General features: G+C 44.1%; 1 protein-coding gene across 2 annotated transcripts in view; it reads left to right on the top strand.

Annotated features, from left to right (window-relative positions):
• Nucleotides 1-17,410, top strand: part of PAK2 (p21 (RAC1) activated kinase 2) — a 49,010-nt gene extending 31,600 nt beyond the window's left edge. For both annotated transcript variants that reach the window (XM_054166713.1, XM_054166714.1), the window contains 13 exons: nucleotides 2,540-2,640; nucleotides 3,127-3,277; nucleotides 4,182-4,213; nucleotides 4,564-4,671; nucleotides 5,620-5,752; nucleotides 6,626-6,689; nucleotides 7,333-7,381; nucleotides 8,911-9,023; nucleotides 9,507-9,624; nucleotides 12,104-12,203; nucleotides 14,758-14,954; nucleotides 15,987-16,124; nucleotides 17,246-17,410. In XM_054166713.1, coding sequence (XP_054022688.1) covers nucleotides 2,540-2,640; nucleotides 3,127-3,277; nucleotides 4,182-4,213; nucleotides 4,564-4,671; nucleotides 5,620-5,752; nucleotides 6,626-6,689; nucleotides 7,333-7,381; nucleotides 8,911-9,023; nucleotides 9,507-9,624; nucleotides 12,104-12,203; nucleotides 14,758-14,954; nucleotides 15,987-16,124; nucleotides 17,246-17,332 — 1,391 coding nt within the window. In that variant the 3' untranslated portion in view covers nucleotides 17,333-17,410. The remainder of the gene's footprint in view (nucleotides 1-2,539; nucleotides 2,641-3,126; nucleotides 3,278-4,181; nucleotides 4,214-4,563; nucleotides 4,672-5,619; nucleotides 5,753-6,625; nucleotides 6,690-7,332; nucleotides 7,382-8,910; nucleotides 9,024-9,506; nucleotides 9,625-12,103; nucleotides 12,204-14,757; nucleotides 14,955-15,986; nucleotides 16,125-17,245) is intronic.
• Nucleotides 17,411-20,824: the final 3,414 nt, after the last annotated feature.

The raw sequence follows: 20,824 nt of genomic DNA, 5'->3' as shown, positions 1-20,824 counted from the left end.
AGAAGATGACCTTTGAGGGTTCCTTCAAACCCAATGCAATTTGTGAATCTGTGATGCTTTACTGAGTGCCTGTGCCTTCATTTGGAAAGAGAACAACCCAGTTGCATTTGAGGCACATTCTTTCCCAGACTTGACAGATTGCACTGGGTTGATAGAGACCCAGTGTTTTAATCACAGCCATTCTCCACCAATCCTTCTGAAGGAACCTGTGTCTTCTTTCTGGGAGCAGGAGGACTGTATGCTACTGCTCTGCAGCACCAAGGGAGCACTTCATTGAGTCACCTGCTGTTTGAAATGACTGTTGCCTTTTACCAGAGGGATTCCCAGTTAACTGCAGAAGAGTGTTGCAAACCTGCTCAGAGACTGGAAAGCAGTGTGGCCTCAAAGTGGCCTTATTTGCAACACCTCTACTGTGTCCTGCCAACGCATGACTCACAGGACTTGCCTCTGACTGGAGCTCACTGCTGGAGTTTGTTTGAAGTGCTGCTGTGCTGTGGCTGTGGGCAGAGGAGGGATTATTTTAGCCTCCTTGCCTAGTCTGCTAAGATCTGTGTATTTTTCAAAGGTGTGGGTTTGTTTGTGCAGCACAAGCTGACGGGTTTGAGCACCAGCTTCTGTTCCCTACACATCAAGTGCTCCTGAATATGAACCTTCCTGAGAAATACAATTTTTTGTATTTGCTTTCACATAAACATCTGCAAGAGATTGGGAAGAAGCAGTACTTTCCTTAAAGGTTTTTACATAAGCCAAGTTTCTCCTGTCCTGTGACTGAACGACGTTAATGGGAACATCTGACAGGCCATTTGCTTTTTGGCTCTGACCTGTGCAGCCATATTAAAGATATCCTGTTTATAATAGCCATGTCTTTCCACTGCATTGTTCAGCTGGAGGCAGCCCACATGGCTTTTCATTTGTAAGCATTGTCCTCGGCAAACTGTCCTTCCTCTCTTGCCAGTGAGGGGATTTCAGATGGATTCTCTGGCTCTGAGCAGCCCAATCTGTCCTTGCCCTCATGTTCAGTAACTTTTTACCATGTAGCAATGAAGAGAGTGCTGCTTTAGCTGCTCTTTCACTGTACTGAAACCACATATTTGTATTTTATTTTTTTTAAGATGAATTAAAAACCCTTCTCCCCTCCCCTAACTTCCAAACATAACCTGGTAATCAAGTCAGACTGCAAAATGGTGTGCTGCTTTCCTTTGTGGCTGTGAGTGCTTTGGCATTCTTGCTGGCTTCATACACACCAGGAAAAGCAGCTGATTCAGCTGTGTGCTGTGAGCCCGCAAGCATTCCCAGGATTACACGTGCACTTTGCTTGGTATCAGGTCAGACATGCTCTGCAGCTCACTGCCAGGCCTCTCTCTGCCTGTTAATCAGAGGGCCATGAGACGGAGCCTTGAGCATCATCTTTCTGCCTGAAGAGCAAGCAGTGGATATAGTCCACTGGTCTGGCAGGGGAAGCAAGCAGGGCTTGGGTTTTTTTGCAAGGGCAAGAAAACAGATTCCTGAAACCTTTCATAGAGTCATGGAATGGGTTGGGTTGGAAGGAACCTTAAAGATCATCTAGTTCCAGCCTCCCTGCTGTGGGCACCTTCCACTAAACCAGGTTGCCCAAGGCCTCAACCAGCCTGGCCATGAGCACCTCCAGGGAGGAATCATCCACAGCCTCCCTGGGCAACCTGTTTGAGTGTCAAGCTGAACACAATCAACTGTTGCATGAACAGTGAGGTCACTGCACTAGTGTCATCCTCCCCCAGAGGTACCCCTGAGCAGCTTTCAGCTTCACTTCAGACATTTCCTGAGTAAAGGGAACAGAATGGTGTATTTTTATATTTAGAGTTAACTACAAATTGTCTTCCACTTTTATTTATTTTTTCTTTGTCAGAGACCAACTAAGAAAAGAACACAACACAAACCCCAAACCACCAAAAAAACCCTGAAACAACAAAACCCCTCAAGCCTTAGGCATTAGAGAACATCTTATACATTGAATTGAATCTAGTTTGGATTGTGCACGTGGCCCTTCTCATTAGCTATTCCTGCTTCTGGTACTTACTAGGCTTGCTTTTTTTTTTTGCCCCCATTTTAGTTTAAATTAGATAATTGCTCTGAGGCTCTAAACTTTTAATCAGAGGAATTTGCATTAATTACCTTGAAGTAGTGAGGCAACTGAGCTGTAACTGTCTTTAGGGTGAACTTGAGGTTGAGCTGAAGCTGTCTTTTGTGGTGTCCTTCATCCATATTGAAGTGTCATTTTATTTTTGCATTCTAAACATTTCATATGTTTAAATTTCATGTGATCAGCAGGGCCCCTTGCACTCTGGTGCTCTTCATCCCTTGCTGCCATAGTGTAAATGATTTGAAGGGTTCTTGAGTGATGTTTGAAAATCTTCAGTTACTGTGCTGCATAGGTGAACCTCTCCATCCAGTAATGTTTACTGTCATCTGAACCATTGTAATGCTGGGATTGATTGTGTTAGATGGAGACAATAGGACTTTAAATCTTTGCTCAGTAGATCTTGGACTGTCTTCTTTTCAGGAAGCAAGAAGAAGGAAAAGGAAAGGCCAGAAATCTCTCCCCCATCCGACTTTGAGCATACCATCCATGTTGGCTTTGATGCTGTTACCGGAGAGTTCACTGTAAGTGAAGAGCTGTGGGGCAGTGCTGGAGCCAAGCCTTTGCAATGTTGTGTAATAAACTGCAAGTTAGTCTTTGTCTTTATCAAAGAAATAGTTTTGCTGTGTGTTTGTACAGCATATGAGTAATGAGACTGTGGCCTGTCCATTCTCTTCAGTGTAAATGTCAGATCTGCTGCTTTGTGTCACTTGGGAAAGCCTCCTTTGAGAGACCCTCTTCAGTTTACTTTCATTAATGGGCAACACTGGTTCTGCTGGATGGTTTTGTTTTCCCATTCTTCACATTAGGCTTAATGCACCTAAAAGAGCTGGTGTCATGTGGGTTTAGTGATTTATGTTGTGTCACCACAGACATATGCCTCGCCATGAAAACCTGTTCTGTTAAAGGGTATGCAAGTTATGCTTTGTACAGAGGAAAGAAATTTGTTCAGCTTTTAAAAACCCCTTTAAAATACTAGAAGGGTGCATTAAGTAGCCTGTTTTATTCAGGGAATGCCAGAGCAATGGGCTCGATTGCTTCAGACATCAAACATCACGAAGCTAGAACAGAAGAAAAACCCCCAGGCAGTACTAGATGTGCTGAAATTCTACGACTCCAAAGACACAGCAAAACAGAAGTATCTGAGTTTTTCTGCTCCAGGTGAGATCTGAGTGTGTGCAAGACATTGAAGAGGGGTTTGGCATTGTAGAATAGTCTTCCTGTCTTTCAGAGTAATAAATCAGATTTACGTGCTTGAAAGAGCAAACTTCTGTTTCCAGTGAGGAATAAGTATTTGAAGATGAATTTTCAACTTACTGGAAACTGATGTTGTCCAGTTAATTTCCTGTTCTGAGTGCAGAGAGGAAGAAATGGAACTGGATAATTCAAAATAGCAGCCAAAATTCACTTTAATGGGCTGTGTTTACAAAGCTGGGGCTCTGAGACTGTGATTAATTGGTTTTATGCTGGGGACCTTCCTCCTTGTGTCTGTGGCTGGAACAGCTATCTGTGAACTTGATGTCACCATGTGGTGACATCAGAAAAAAAGCAAAATAGTCTGTGGCTCCTCCTGCATTGGGAACTATGACAAGGGGCTGAGAGAATGACTGTCCTACAAACAGATGCAGTTTTACTTAGTTTTCCTCCAAGTTATTTCTGAAGATAGCATAACGACAAGGCTTTGTTGGATTCTCAGCCTCCATTCCTGATACTGCTAAGGGAGCAGAAATCCCCCTTTGATCCTGATAGCACAGCTCAGTAAGGCAGAGCATGGAAATGTGTTGAGCAATGCTCCATTTGGGAAGCTGTATGTGGGTGCTCAGGTGGGGTGAAGAACAAGTTGGGAAATGGGTTTGCCTGCCCTTAGGGGAGGAGTTCAGAAACCTGCAGTTTCCTTTTGCATGTTCTTAAAAGTGCAGCACTGGTTTCTCTCACTTGTGGCCAGGAAATTTTGTTTTGTGAGCAATGAATTAAATCTCTGAAGCTGTGTTCTTTTACTGTATAAAGGTCAGGTTTTAATTACTTTTCTGATGATTTTGTATGTTCTGCTATTTGTCCTGCTCAGAAAAAGATGGCTTCCCTTCAGGAACACCAACGGTGAGTCTCGTTGCTGCCCTTTGTATTTTCTTAGGTAGATACAAAGTCAGGTCTTCTGTATTGGCTATATGCTGAATCTTGCAGTGGGAAAAAAAAAAACCAAAATGGGATTTTTTGGTTTTGGGGGAATAAAAACATAAATTTAGGAGTCAGTAGAAAATATTTCACTGAAGCAATAGTGATTTGGTCTTGTAATGCAATGGACACTTAAGCCACCCAACCTATCCTTTTCTTTTGCCATCAGTAAGAATTCTTCATGTGGGGGTGCAAAAAAAGGCAGCAAATATATAACACTCTGGGAAAGACAACTTTGCTCATTTACTTATTTTTTAACTTTGTTAAAAATGCAGACAAATGCCAAAGGTTCAGAGCCATCAACAGCTGTGGTAGATGATGATGACGATGATGAAGAGGCTCCTCCTCCTGTTATTGCTCCACGGCCAGATCACACGAAATCGGTGAGGAGCTTTACCTTTACAGGGCAGGAGCTGCATCTCACAATATTGCAGAACTAATTCTGCTTCTCTTTTCTAGCAATACTTTATAATTGTGACCTGAGCTGTTACAAATTTTTAGGGAAACATTCTGGTTTATATTTGAGTTTGTTAAGAAAACGCCTGACTTCTGGATATTGGAGTAGAAGTCCTAGAATTAATGCTGGTTAGTTTGTTGCCTTGTGTTGAAGGTATCCAGTTATTCTTATCCAACCCAACAGGAAAGGAAGGAGGTTTTTTTTCAGTCCAGGAACTGGCCTCTTCTTCTTGACACCCACCCCTCAGATACTTACAGGCATTGATAAGATCCCCTCTCAGCCTTCTCTTCTCCAGAGTAAACAGCCCCAGGTCTCTCAGCCTTTCTTCGTAGGAGAGATGTTCAAGTTTTGCAATCATCCTTAGAGCCTCCATTGCACTCTCTCCAGCAGATTCCTGTCTCTCTTCAACTGGGGAGCCCAGTTGAAGGCACAGTATTCCAGGTGGGGTCTCATCAGGGCAGAGTAGACGGGGAGGAGAACTTGCTGAACCTGATGGACACAGGAGGAGAAACATGAATCTTTCCTCTAGATCTTGGTAGTAGCTGATTTTGCTATGAAATAGTGATTCCTGTTCTGTTGACTGGTGTGGTTTATAAAGAATAAGCAGGTAGAAAACCCACAAAAGGTCTGTCAGTGGAAGGTAGAGTTAACCCAGCATCCACTCCTTAGGAGGTGCCTGGATCTTTCTGTTGGAGGTCAGTAAGGTTGCCAGCATCTTGACTTCGTGGACTTGCGTATTTCTCAGGTCTAATTTCTACCTCCACCTTGTTAGGTAAAAATCTTACTTAGGGGGTCTTTGATGAGCTGTGGTTGTTTTCAACTGAATGGCCATGATTGCAAAGATGATGCTCAGGTAAATGCTCTCTCTTAACAGATTTATACCCGGTCTGTAATTGACCCCATCCCAGCGCCATCCGGTGACACTTCTGTTGACAGCGTGACGAAATCCGGTGATAAGCAGAAAAAGAAGACCAAAATGTCAGATGAAGAGATCATGGAGAAACTACGTAGGTGCCTTTAGATTTCAGATAAACCACAACTTTGAAACTGGGGGAGGAATATTAAGTTTTTACCCTCATCCTTATTTTATTGGGTGCAAGGCTTGTGTCAATACTGGGCTTGATTGTTTGTCTGGCACAGTAGCTGAGAGCTGCATTCACCAACTGTAGGACAGTTGTTTTGGATTGAAGTGCAGTTGTGCTAATGTGTTTAATACAACCATGAGAGCAGGAGGTGGGGAGGTGGAGAGATTCAGGCTGGATGTGAGGAGGAAGTTCTTCACCTTGAGAGTGGTGAAGCCCTGGCATGGGTTGTCCAGGGAAGGTGGTTGAGGCCCCATCCCTGGAGGTGTTTAAGACCAGGCTGGATGAGGCTCTGGCCTCTGATCTAGTGTGGGGTGTCCCTGCCCACGGCAGGGGGGTTGGAACTAGATGATCCTTGTGTTCCCTTCCAACCCTGACTGATACTATGATGAACACAAAATAGTTTCTTCTGTTGCTTGTTCCATAATCATCTTGAAGATAATTTTTCACTGTATCAATGTTCCTGTGCTTAAGTCAAGGATTTATCTAGTTTCTGGTCTAGGCTAAGTTAATGGATTTGTCATAACCTCAGGCTGGGTTTTGCCACACAGAAGTTCTATGGTTAAATTGAGATACTAGGGGAAATAGCATGATCTGTCTTAAGAGTATAACCTAGCATAATGATTGTCTGAATGGGGCTGTTTGCCACTGGCCCTGAATCAGAAAGCTTTGGCCATTTGTGTGTCAGCCACTGCACCTGAGCTGACCCACTCTTGGAGGTGTCTTGGCCAGGTCAGCCTTACTAAAAGGGAACAGTGTACTTTTTGGTTTATGTTTGTTTTTACTTCTTTTTTCTAGGCACTATTGTGAGCATAGGAGATCCCAAGAAAAAATACACTAGATACGAGAAAATCGGGCAGGGGTAAGTGTTCATCTCCAACTCTTACTGCCAGTGACTCAGTGTTAAAAGCCATTTTCTCTCATAATGCCATGTAGCCACCACTCACTGAAGCAGGCAGAAATGCTGGCTGTACCAAGCAGGGATAGAGAAATGGTGAAGACTTTACACTGTGTTGGAAATTTTGAATTGCCTTTTAGTGTGACTTTAAGTCTGTGACTTCTCTGGGCATTCATCTGTTTGGTGCTATGACTGCTGGATAGCATGAGAGCTTTCTGTGTACCTGACTCCTACTGTGTACTTTTGAAAAAAGTCTGGGTGTGTTTGTGGGCAGGCTTCCCCTGGAGGAAAATTAAAAGTAATACTTGCTACAGAAAGGGCTGCCCAGCTGATCTGATCACGGAGAGCCGCACAAGTTCCTAGGGGCTTAGGCATCCTGAATGCCAGAGGCATAGCTGCTGTCAGAAGAGAGTGTATTTCCACTCAGTTAGTGTGTGAAGTGACTGCATTTCTATGGTGCCATTGCTTTTTAACAGCCTTCTTTTGGATGTGGCTTTTGCAACATCAGAAGCTGACACAGTTGTGTGTGTGTGATTTGTCTGTTCATGTCAATGTTGGTTCTACCTGGACGTGCAACTGGCTCCAACATTTTTCTTTGTCTTTGCAGGGCTTCAGGTACAGTGTTCACAGCTATTGATGTGGCAACAGGGCAGGAGGTAGGATTGCAGTGTTCAATGATTTTCTTTTTTTTTTCCCCCCTGTATGATTGTCCTTCTGTAGATGGCTGAAGTGATTTGACTAAATTTCTGTGGCTCCCATCTCTGCTATCACGTCTCAGAAGAATGTTTATCGTAGTCACTTAGTTGTAACAGTGTGTGCCTTGTTCTAGCACAATCAGATGATGGAAGCTAAAAATAGCCTTGTCTTTTCAGTGAAAAGCAGAGGGAATGAGGTGTTCCAGAAATGGGATTTGAAAGCAGTTTATCATTCAAGAACTGCAGGCAATGATGCCCTGCCTTTGCAGAAACAAAATTTTGTTTGGGTTTCACACCCTTTGTTATCTAGACTTGGCTCAGCAGAGGCAGTGGGGCTAGCAGTTGGTTACTTGCAGTCTTCTGGCATTAAATGGATGCAGTTCTCTGGCTTCCTCTGTGCTTAAAGTATGTGGATAGAATTGGGTTTGTTCAATAGTGAAAGAGAAGATCAAAGGAGGATTGTATTGCTGTTTTCTGTGCCCTAATGGGAAAGTGTAGAGAATATGGAGCTAGACTCCTCTTAAACCTGCACAATGGTAAGAGGTGAAGGACAACAATTGTCATAAGACAAATTCTGGTTAGATGTTAGAATGTATTTAATTTCCCCTCACAGTCAGGATGATCAAACATTGGACAGGAGCTCACAGAGTTTGTGGAATATCTGCTTATTGAGATCTCTGTTCAAAACTCAATTGCACAAAACTGTTAGCCACTTGCTCTATTTGCTGTACTTTAAGCAAGGGATTAGACTTGCAGAGGTCCCCTCCAATCTTAGTTGTTTTGTGATTCTGTGCCACAAGTTCTCTTCTTCTAATGCCCTTGGCATTATGGTGCCAGTCTTTTCTACAAGATTATTTTCATTCTTGGGTAGGTTCTCTTGTGAAACTGAACTGTCTCCTCAAAGCATTGTAGCTAACATAACTGGGATAATTCCCCATTTTAGTCTGGAATGCTTGTCCTGATTAACTTATTTCTTGGACAAGACAGGTCTTTATCTTCCCTTCTCCCTCTGATACAGTTAATTGGCTCGGTCTTTGTGAGAGGAATTCCTTCTGCCTTCCAGTGTTCCATACACCCAAACACTAATTTGGTCAGAATATAGGGAAAGGAGTAGCTTTGCCTGGCATTGGAAGGCTGATGCTTTCCCTCTTAATTTCTACATGATTCTCTTCTGCTTTAGGCCTGTTGGTAGGAAATTGGGCAAGTATCTTTTTATCTCTTGAATGTGTCCTTTACTGCCTCTTCTGGCCTTTGTTAGTGTTTGTGGAACTTTCAAGCTGCAAGAGGGTGGTGATGGCTATGAATGCAAGCTGTCTGCTCATCAAGTTGCATTCTTAAGTTGTATGCTAATAAATAAATTACCTGCCAGATGCAGGCTGTGCTAAACTTCTTTAATCCTGTTACAGAATTCTGAGTTTTCACTTTGTTAATGACTGAAAGGTTTTGGTACTCAGGTCTGAGTGATTGCTGTTCTGTTTTGTCCTATTCAGGTTGCTATTAAACAGATAAACCTGCAGAAACAGCCCAAGAAAGAGTTGATTATTAATGAGATCTTGGTAATGAAGGAGCTAAAGAACCCAAACATAGTCAACTTCCTGGACAGGTAAATGTAGACCACTGGCTGATTCCTTCGTCCTCAAGAGTTTCAAGAGGTTATAACTTGATATACTTACACAAACCTGTACCTGCGAGATGTATAAGCAAATGAGACTATATTTTAGAATAACATCTGGAAAAAAACCCAAACCAACCATCCATTAGAGGGGAAGGATTGTGATGATTCAGTAAGAAGGCTTCTGTTGTCATGAGTGCATTAGTTGGAGGTCAAGTGGGCAAGAGCACAGCTGGAGCAATGTTTGTGCTATGCATGTGATATGTTGCCTTTTACCCTGCTCATTTAAGTAGGAAGATGCAGACAGCTTTTACTGTCAGCACCTACGTTTCAGGCTACCTTCCAGAGATTTACTTTCCTTAATGTTTGTCTTGAGATACTTCTGAATCCTTTCTCTGACCAGCTCTTATCAGTCATTTTTCAGTTCTAAATCTCTTGATGGCAAACAGGCATGCTTTTTGTTTTCTGTTTTAGTTACCTCGTAGGAGATGAACTGTTTGTGGTGATGGAGTATCTAGCTGGAGGCTCACTAACAGATGTGGTCACAGAAACATGTATGGATGAAGCACAGATTGCTGCTGTTTGCAGAGAGGTGGGTATTGTAGTTGATGGGTAGAGGAATGAAGGTGTACTGATGGTTGGACTCGATGATCTTAGATGTCTGTTCCAACCAAAGCAATTCTGATTCTATTCCCCTAGAATAGAATAGAATCAATAAGGTTGGAAAAGACCTCAAAGATCATCAAGTCCAACCTGTCACCCAAGACCTCATGCCTGCTAGACCATGGCACCAAGTGCCACGTCCAATCCCCTCTTGAACACCTCCAGGGATGGTGACTCCACCACCTCCCTGGGCAGCACATTCCAACAGCTAACAACTCTCTCTGTGAAGAACTTTCTCCTCACCTGGAGTCTAAACTTCCCCTGGTGCAGCTTGAGACTGTCCTCTTGTTCTGGTGCTGGTTGCCTGGGAGAAGAGACCAACCCCCTCCTGGCTACAACCTCCCTTCAGGTAGTTGTAAACAGCAATAAGGTCTCCCCTGAGCCTCCTCTTCTCCAGGCTAAACAATCCGAGCTCCCTCAGCCCCTCCTCACAGGGCTTGTGCTCAAGGCCTCTCCCCAGCCTCATTTGTATGGTTCACATAGATTAGGACTACTGACAGCAGTGGCTGTTGGAGCCATTGAGTTGGGAAGAATGAATGATACTGAGAGCAGAAATGACTATTACAATTACAGAAAATAACAAAGTAAATGTAACTCAGACTGCAGTTTGCAACACAAGAGCTATCACAGCTTTACAACTGGATGTTTGGGACTGTTAGGTGATGGAGCCAATCAAGATTTAGATATGTTTGTTTTAACCTGGGCTACTGGCAGTGTTAACAGAAAGATACTAACAATGTGGGCCAAAGATCAAGGAAGAGCAACAAAGAAGTCTAGCAGCTTCAGGAATGCCTTTCTACCTTTGACTAATGATGCATATTTAAAGGAACCATAATGATGTACTGCAGAAAGCAGAGACATGAAGATGTTTTAAAAGAAAAGAGCCTGAAAGCTTCAGAGTGTTTTCCAGAAGGAAGAAAGGGAGCTGTGTTTGCTTAGAATGTGACTCTGATGAGACAGGGCTACTTCTAAGAAAGAAGTGCTAACACAAAGATGAACTTGCTGCAGGCTATCCTTTGCTCATTTTAGTAGTTTTCACAGTGTGAGAGATCTGCAGGTCTGGGACAATTAAGCTTTCTTTATGGATATCTCAGAAAAATGATTCTCCGTAAGACTGTGGTTGGAATGATTCTAAGATTGCAGTAAGATTTCACCTGGAAGAATTAGAAATAGCTGATGTCACATCTTACCAGTGGTTTCTGCCTTTAGAGTGCCAGAATCACAGAACATCGAGGGTTGGAAGTGAGTCCAACCCTCCTGCCAAAGCAGGATCACCTAGGTCAGGTCACACAGGAATGCATCCAGATGGGTTTTTAATGTCTCCAGAGAAGGAGACTCCACATCCCCTCTGGGCAGCCTGTTCCAGTGCTCTGTCACCCTCACCATAAAGAATGTCTCCTCATGTTGAGGTGGAACCTCCTGTGTTCATCCAGCTCAGACTTGATTTATGGTGGCAGAAGGAGAGGAAATTGTATTACCTGCCATTGAGGAGGAACTTGGGCTTTTCAAAACCCCATCCATTTGACTAGATCAGCATGACATCTGCTTTTGATGACTCACTCAAAGGGAGGGGAGAGAAAGCAGACTTTCTCCACTAATGTGCATGGACAGGTAATTGTTTCCAGAGAAACTGGAGCTGGAAGAAAACAACTGAAAGTAACTCTTTAACAGTAATTAGCTTTTCTGAGGAGAACATCTGACTCTGAACTAGTGTACTCATCAACTATGCTGCCCAGCATGTTAGAGGTGCTTCATTCTGTAGCAGGGCTACTTAGCTAAAGCAAATGAAGACACAAAAAAACCTAGGGTCCTCATCCACCCCAAACTGCAAATGGCAAATGTTCTGCTTATATGAAAAGAGAAGAATCTGACCTTTTTTCTTGCCTTTTATTCTCAAATAGCAAAAGTAAATTCCATTGTGTTTTTAGGCAGGAGAGTTTTTAACCTAAAACCAATGGAAAAACAATATTGGTGACTTTTCATAACAAAGATGTCTCTCAGCCTTCAACTGTAGGAGAAACTGCATGCGTGTCTCACTCGGTGAGACTTCAGGCTAAAAAGCCCTCACTTAATCCTTTATAGCTCCTCTGTAGAATGTGTAGGATGTACCAAATTAGCACCTGGGATTTTTGAGAGCCTCTTGAGTGATGACTGGGTGAAGAGTTCTAATTTGTGGTTTCATTGAGACAGCAGAGGAACTCCAGGGTTCAATTGATTTTGATCTGCTGAGATCTGGGGAGTATTTTTTTAGCAGAAGAGCTCCCTCTGTCGGTTATTTTAAATAACACCTGCTATGTGTTTGCTCTCAACGCTGCCTGAGGGTGTAAGGATTGCTTTGGAATTCGTGTTCACTCGCACAAATTATACTTCCATACACTGAATATCTTAATTCTTTTTCTCCTATCCAGTGCTTGCAAGCGCTCGAGTTCCTGCATGCCAACCAGGTCATCCACAGGGACATCAAGAGTGACAATGTGCTGTTAGGCATGGATGGATCAGTTAAACTAAGTGAGTACCAGAGAATTACTTCAGTGTTCTGCTTTCCCTGACTGGGAGAGTGTAAATCAGGAGGAGAGTTGGCAGGGCAATTTGAGGCAAACTTTCGTTGGCAATGAGTGCTAGCATTCCTCCTGCTGTAAAATGTGGAACTTGCAGGTAGCAGGTATTGAAAGTCTGAGAGCCCTAAGATTAAGGCTCTGAACTTGTTAGCCTGGAAGGATGTTGAAGCAAACCTGTTGCCACATGAATGTGTTGGCAAATATGAAGTAACTGGCACCAGACAGTGAAGCAAAGATGAGAATGATTGCAAGAGAAAAGTTGCAGCTAACTGCAGTTGCTTTGTTAGTCTCTCCAGGTTGCCATGACTTGCTTTTAATGTTTTTGCCCTTTCCATTAGAAGGTCACTAGCAAGAAAATTGTACACTGTTAACCATTTATATTGCAGTCTAATCTTGTGTTGCACCTATGCTGGGGTCTCCTTTGCTTGGACTGAAAGTGTAACACTTTCATTAATATAATAATGAAATGACAAAAGAAACTGCTTGCTTTTCAGGTAATTGTTGTGCACACATGGACTTGGGTTAGAGTAAGTCAGCTTCTGGTGTGTGTGTATAAATGTGTGTGGCAGTAACAAAAAGGGAAACCACTGTTGAGAGTGAGGAGCATGGTATGTAGGGATGTGCAAAGCATAAAGCAACCAAAGGGTTAATGGTTTTACAGCTGGTTAGGAATTTGAAATGCTCTGAGGAAATTTCTCAGCAATATTCCTTAATCTAGATGGTTTGCAGTCTCCTTATTTATGAGCTGGAGTGTAAAGAAAGATGATGAGCAGCCTGATTTGCTTACCAGCATTGTTAGATGCTTGCACAGGAGGCTTTATTTTTGAAGGTGTGATTTGTTTGTGCACAAGCTGTAGATTCAGAGGCTGAAGAGAAGTGAACAGTTAACAGTACTGGATGTGGCTGAGAAGAGCTAGTTGAGAAAACTCAAAATCTAAGAGCAAAGCAGAGTGGCCAAAGGACAGGGTTAGCAGCCTTTGTAAAGAAACATCTGCCTCAGGAGACTGGGGGAAGATGAGGAGGAAGGAGAGACAGGAGAAAACCAGGAGTCAGCTGTTAAATGTTGTGTGTGAAGAGGAGGCATTGTAATCAGCTTTGAGACTAGGCTGGGTGATTGCAGAGCTTCTAGCAGTTGCTTAGGCTGGAGAGGGAAGTGCCACCTTCTTTTCAAGTTCTTCCCCTTCTCCTGGGGAGTCTGGTGATAGAAGTAAGAGAGACCACTCTGCCTGTCACCACTGCGTACCTTAAACACACTGCTTACTGGTTGGTGAAACCGAGTTCTACATCTTTCCTGTCTCTTCTCTCCTTGCTGGTGGCATGGGGCTGAAGGCTTTGTTGGTAGGTCAGGAGACATCTGCTGCTGCTTCTCTGCTGTGTTCATTAAAATAAGCTGTGCTTTGAGTGTGACACTTGATATAGGCCAAGAAGTGCTGGTGAGGAACTCCGTGATACCCCTAGGTTTGATTTGGTGTATTTTTTTGTTTCCATGTTTTCTGAAGCAGCGTTTTTGACAGTCAAGGTTGGGTAGTTCCTTGTTAAATGGTCCTCTTGGTACAACTTAGCACTTTCATGACTCTTGTGTTAGCACTGCTTGGCATAACACTTTCAAAATCAACCCAAAATTTAAACTCTCTCTCTCTCTCTCTCTCTCTCTTTCTCTCTCTCAAACATAGTGTCAATGATAAGGTAATATCTGTCTCCTGGCTTAACTCTGTTCTTATTGATGCTTTACATGCCTGGGAAGTGGGAGTGCTGCAGCTGGATAAAGTAACATGATGGGACATGCTTTGCTGCTGCACCTGAAGGCTATAGGAATAGGTGACTTTTCTTGTTTTCTTGAGTGTGGTTGTTCTCTTTGGTAGTTGCCTTGTGGAAAGGTTTGTTTGTCTAGGTTTCTTCTTCTGAGTGGGGTAGCACTTCACTTCCCTGAAGCCTTGTTTCCATGTCTCTGTAGTACCTGACAGCTGTAGTACCTCTATTGTGATGGCCAAATTGCTGTGGAATGTTGAACTCAATAGCTGCACAAATAAAATCTGTTTAGCAGGGCAGAGTCCATGGTCTGTGGATTCATTTTTCTTCCTGCTTCAGTCCGTATAACATACCACAGAACATTTCCCTTCTGTGTTCTGCTTGAGTGTTCTTTTCCAATTTATTTTTTTGGCTGTTACCAGGCTATGATTCTTGGAGGAAGGATGGGCAAAATGCTGTTCTTTTTACAAAGCAATATTTTTCTGTCCCTGTTCTAGAGGACAGAAGGTCTTACCTTCGTTCCATGGAGTCCTGCCCTGCTTAAACACCTTCAGGTTTTGAATCTTTCATGCACGTTGTGGAGTTTCTAATCTGGAGAATGTGCTGGGGGAGATAAAAAATAAAAGGATACATCCCTTTTTAGCCCATCTCAAGTGCAAAGGAGTAGAATTTGTGTAGTAATAGAGATGTCTTCTAGGAAGCCCACTTACTTGGCATGCATCGATTTAACTCTTCAAACTTCTGTTATCCCGCAGCCGACTTTGGTTTCTGTGCTCAGATCACCCCAGAGCAGAGCAAGCGCAGCACTATGGTTGGAACTCCCTACTGGATGGCTCCTGAAGTGGTCACAAGGAAAGCATATGGCCCTAAAGTGGATATCTGGTCTCTGGGCATCATGGCTATTGAGATGGTGGAAGGCGAGCCCCCATACCTCAATGAAAACCCCCTGCGGGTAAGGATCCCAGATGTGGCTAGAACTGTGTGCAGCTCTTTACCATGTGAATGGTTTTAGTCATGTTTCTTTAATAGTGTCTGCGTTAAAAAGGTCATAGAGTGGTTTGGGTTGGAAGGGACCTTGAAGATCATCTAGTTCTCACCACCCTGCCATGGGCAGGGACCTCTTCCATTAGACCAGGTTGCTCAAGGCCCTGTCCAACGTGGACTTGAACACCTCCAGGGAGGGGACATCCATGACCTCTGTGGGCAGCCTGTTCTAGTGTCTGACCACCCTCACTGGAAAGAATTTCTTCCTAATACTCAGTCTAAATTTGCTGTCCTCAAGCTTCAGTCCATGTCCCTTCATCCTATCCCTACAAGCCCTTGTCAAAAGTCCCTCCCCAGCTTTCTTGTAGCCCCCTTCATGTACTGGAAGGCTGCTCTAAGGTCTCCCTGGAGCCTTCCCTTTTCCAGGCTGAACAGCCCCAATTCCTCCCAGCCTGTCCCCATAGGGGAGGTGCTCCAGCCACCTGATCATCTTCATGGCTTCCTCTGGACCCACTCCAGCAGTTCCATGTCCTTCTTATGAATGAAATTAAACAAAAGAAAAAAACCTAACAAGTTTTAGCAGTGCAAGAAAATCTCTCCAAAAAGGCAGCTGCTTTGACTTTGCAGTCAGCCCTATCCTGATTTTTTTTGTTTGTTTAGAAGATGAGTACCTGCTTGTAACTAAAACATTGGACTTTCAGTCTTCTATGAGAGACTGAATATATTAGGTTATGGGAAATGCTGCTTGTGTCAGAATCTGCTCTTTTCTTTGCCAAGATACCCCTTGGCAAAAGATTTTCAATGTTGTTTTACTACTAGCCAGGATAGGTTATGACTGCCTCTAACTGTGGCGTTTTTACAGTCGTTCATCTCATCAGGGAGAGGAGAAGTAGGATGCAAAACCCTGTCTCCTCCAGGGTAAGGGATCACTGCTAGGCAGGTCAGTTTGGGCATCTTTTAAATGTTTGGCTTGGTTATTACAGCATTTCTTATTTTACAGGCTTTATATTTGATAGCAACTAATGGCACACCAGAGCTGCAGAACCCTGAGAAACTGTCCCCGATATTCCGGGATTTCTTGAACCGCTGTTTGGAGATGGATGTGGAGAAAAGAGGATCAGCCAAAGAATTGCTGCAGGTGAGAGTCTGCTGCTTCTCAGAGGCACAGATGCCACAGTTAAGGTCAGCCTATGATAAAACCACACTGTAGACTGGTACCCTCTGTTTTTCTGTCATCTTCTGAGGACTTGAGTGGAGAGCAGCTGGTAGGAGCTACAGTTATCAGAGATTATAGTATGTACACTGAAGTCTTTCCATCAGTAATCTGTGCCCTCATTCTACTGCTAAACCATCCAGCACTTCCTGAACTTACTGTAATAGAGCCAAAGAAGATAGTGAGCAGAAAATCTTTGTAGTGAGTTATTGGAAAAGGAAAGCCCTAGGCTCTTTTGGGATGAGGGGGAAGAATGAGAATAAAATAGAATAGAATTAACCAGGTTGGAAAAGACCAACCCATCACCCAACACCATCTCATCAACTAAACTTTGGCACCAAGTGTCTCATCCAGTCTCTTCTTAAACACCTAATCAGGCTTGAGGTGCTCTGGATCATCCCTTCAGGAACTGGGCGTTGATAGCATTGCTTTTCATATCTGGGAATCACAGAATCATAGAATGGTTTTGGTTGGAAAAAACAAAGATCAAGATCATTGAGTCCAACCATTCTCTTAACTCTACCAAATCTGCTGTTAAACCATGTCCCTCAGCACCACATATTTGTGTCCTTTAAAGAGCTCCAGGGACAGGGAGTCAACCACCTCCCTGAGCAGTCTCTTCCAGGGTTTGAGAATCCTTTCAGGGAAGAGGTTTCTTCTAATTCCAACATAAACCTCCTCTGGTGCAGCTTCAGGCCATTTCCTCTTGACTTGTCACTTGTTACTAGGGAGAAGTGACTAATACCCACCTGGCTTCAGCCTCCTTTGAGGTAGCTGTAGGTCTCCCCTCAGCCTCCTCTTCTCCAGACTAAACAACCACAGCTCCCTCAGATGCTCCTCACCAGACCTCTTCTCCAGACTTCACTAGCTTGGTTGCCCTCCTGGACCTGCTGCAACCCCTCAATGCCCTTCTTGGAATGAGGGAGGGGCAGGCAGAGGCACTGCCATGGGCAATGCGCTGGGGGAGTCCAGTGGGGCCCAGGAGCCAAGAGGGCTTTTAAAACTGTGCCTTTCACTAATTCATTGTATTTCTCTCCACCTGACAGCATCCCTTCCTGAAACTGGCCAAACCTCTGTCTAGCTTGACGCCACTGATCTTGGCAGCCAAAGAAGCAATGAAGAGTAACCGCTAACATTACTGCCCCAGCCTTCATACTGTTTGTTTGTTTGTATTTTACAAATCTTTATAATATATGAAACTGTTACAATTCGGGGGGGAGGGAAGGCAGTGGGAGGGGAGGGAGGGGAAATGTTTGCAAAAGGGAAGAAACTCTCATCCAGAAGACACCCAAGTAAATGATGGTGACTCTAGTGATCCCTGTCTGGGGTGCAGAAGGCACTGAGGACAGAACTGCTGGCCTTTCCTTTGGCCCTGCCCCAGACAGACCAGAAATGCCACTTACTGTGCCCAGGGTTTTAAGAGTTTTTAATGACTTCACTGTAACAGCTCCCATTCATGGAACCCTTCTGGGTACTTTCAATACTTGAATGACAGATTCAAGCTTTCAAAGAGCAGTACTAATTTTACCTGCTGATCTCTTTCACTTTCCTCTTCCTTCCCTCTACCTGTTTCCTTTAAATTGCTCTAGCAAGCTCCTGTATGACTAGGTTCATGGCAAGTGTGACAGATGTGAAGGTACCTCTTGCCTTTCATTTCTTAGACAACTTAGATGTCACTGTACTGTAGAGTTAACAACTTGGCTACTTAAATTGTAATGCATTGAGATGTCTTTCACTTTTTAAGATGAGTATGGAGAGGGAAGAGAAGTATTCAGCTGTTTCTTGTATGCCTGTGTTCTGTGGACCTTTAATCAAAGATGTAGCCTCTTTGTAGACATGTAATGCCTGGTCAGGACTTTGGATGTCAGTTTATGTAGTTAGGGGTCTGATACTTTATTTATGATCAAAAGATCAGCTACAGTCAGGGCAAGAAAAAGAATCCAGCTGTTTTCCTGTCTGCTCTTCCCCCCACCCCCAATTAGACTTGCTGGCCAGAAGCTTAAGGGATAATGTGCTTGGTGCAGTGGGTGGTTCAAAAACCATGTATTGTCTGTGCTCTGACTTGGGCTTTGGAAGTGATGCTGGTGCCTTTGACTTTTTTATTTTACATTTCCCTTCTTTGTATCAAATACATTTTTGTATATGTTGTAATTGTTTCCTCCCCAAGCAAATAATGCATCAGCCTATGGAGTTGCCAGAGTTTTAGAGCTTCCCCCCCCCCCCCTTTTTCTGTATGTGCTCCATTTGTACTAACGAATTCAGCAGAACAAATAATTGGATCTGAGGACACTGAAGAGACAGAATGTTAAAAATAAGATTCCCACAGAAGATGATGAACACCTGGAAATGCCAAAGCACTGGTCTGAGAGGACACAAGTGGAGAGGAGAGAACAGTGCCATCAGACGTTCGTAGCTTCTCCGACTGGCTGGTTGGAGGCCAAGGAGACCGTGCTGTGTCCTCCTGATCCTTTCTTACTAAAGACATACCAGCTACCAGGGCTGAAGTCAAACATGCAATGCAAGAAAAAGTGTCTTCCTCTGAAGGACAGTGAGCAGCTTGAGTGGCTGAGTTCTTGGGGTGTTACCAGGGTCAAGTGTGGAAGAGCCGGTGCCCCTAGCTGCCTCTAGCCCTACAATCTATGCATCAACTTGTGACAGTTTAACCTAACCGAGAGCCAACTGTAGTAACAATGTGCCAAATGATCCTGGGAGAGAACCACCGTTACTTCAGGGAGATCTTATTGCATTCCCAGTGGGGCAGGACCTGGGACAGGTAGGCTTATGGCTGGGTATGGTTGGAGGACCCTGAATAAGTGGGTTTTTTGCACACTTTTACAAACACTGCTGGCAGAAGCTGGAAGTCATTTCCCCATCATTTCAGTAGGTGTGTAGTCAGAGAGAGAACTACGGTTTGGAGACTGGTAGGCAAGGAGTGACAAAACCAACGTCCAGCTGAGGGTGGCCGACCAGAAGAGCAGAGGCAATTTGTATTGAGGATGGAGAGGAAGCAGGGCTAGGGTCCTACAACCTCTGCTGCTGCCACTCATTATCTTCCAAGCATTGGTGTGGTAGCAGCAAGATGCCTTCTTCTTGTGCAGGGCTCTGCAGTGGTGCAGTTCAGCTTTGTGCTCTGCTCTGTGTGGGAGCAGACATTGACAATGGCTAAATGAACCGGGCTCCGTGACAGGAATAAATCCCTCTAGCTGTGAGTGTAAAGAGAATTGTAGTTCTAAATTCAAGGAAGTGTCTCATTCCAGGCAAGAAAAATCTGGATGGGTTTCCTGGGCAAAATGTGTTCTGAGCCATGGGTGCTGGAACACTGTAATGGTGATGCTCCCTGGGCAGATGAAGCAGTGAGGAGGCTTAGCTGAGAAAAAAAACAAACCCTGTGTTGTACCAGTGATTTCCTCTTTGTCCATTGCTGGCAATGGACCTTGTGAAACTCCTTGTGCCAGAGTGGGAGCTTTGTTTTTCTTTCTTCCTGGCACAGTCTAGCCAGTAAGATAACTTGTGATAAAATTTAGGGTTGTTTAGTTGGGTTTTGGGTTTGTTTTGTTTTTGGTTTTTTTAACAGAAAACCAAGAGATCCTAAGTAGCTTTAACTTATTAGTTCACTTTTATTGGTGAATGGGAACAGTTAATGAAATTTGTCCAGTTTAATCTTCCTGTGAGGTGATTTCCCTCCCCAGCCCCCCCCAACCTTTCAGCCATCTTAACACAGAAACCTTGGCCCAGTCCAGAAGATACCAGGACATCTCGTGCTTGCTGTGTGCCAAGGAAAGGTGTTTAGATCTGAGACTGAGAAGGAACCACATCTCCCCTGCCCTACACAGCAGCTTTATTATTGTGTGGTGAGGTTTCTCATGTTCTGCCAGAAAGCAGGGTCAGAGATGGAGCTGGCAGAAGAGGAGAGGCACGAGAAGGCTGCTGTGCTTTCATTTCTGTGTGGGTCAGGCATCATTTTTCTAACAGTATCAGCTGGATGTCTGTGAGATTAAAACATGCAAGCTGTGGGGTTTTTTTTTCCCTGCTGGGAGCAGATGGGTGTCCTTAAGATTGCTGCAGGATTGCTCAACTCTGCTGAATCACTAAGGCAGCCAGAGTTGGAACAGATGATGGTATGGGAAGGACTGCATTTGGAAGTGCTGGGATTCCCATGTCTCACTCTTGGGTGTCAGCATGAGGTCCCGAGTCAGAGTCATATGGTGAGATGTATGAAGTGTAGCATGCAATGGTGTGGTTCATTGGCTATGTGGAGCTGGGCAGTTTATGACTGAGGTGCAGGTGTGCAGGGAGTGTGTGATTCCTGGGATTTTCTTGGTGCCATAGGATGAACCAGATTTCTCACTAAAAGCAGCTGTGGCCCTGGGAATGTGCACTTTGACCAGCCTGAAGTGTTAACAAGACTTAGGAGGCTTCCCTCTGGTGCAAGGAGGTGCAAAGGTCCACACCTTTTGCTAGAGCAAGCGGGAGAGGCTTGGTCCCTTTTGGCAGAGGGGATGGTGGGCGGGCTGGGCTGGGTTGGGAACTAGCTGGAGCTGAACAAACGTCTCTGGTCCATTTCCCCTCTTGTTTCTCACGCTGTCAATGGGAATGGAAGTAGATGCAAGCTTTCTTTGTTTTAT

This window comes from Dryobates pubescens, chromosome 13 (genome assembly GCF_014839835.1).
Source record: "Dryobates pubescens isolate bDryPub1 chromosome 13, bDryPub1.pri, whole genome shotgun sequence".
In the NCBI taxonomy this organism is placed as follows: domain Eukaryota; kingdom Metazoa; phylum Chordata; class Aves; order Piciformes; family Picidae; genus Dryobates; species Dryobates pubescens.
This window is presented reverse-complemented; position numbering and strand designations above follow the sequence as displayed.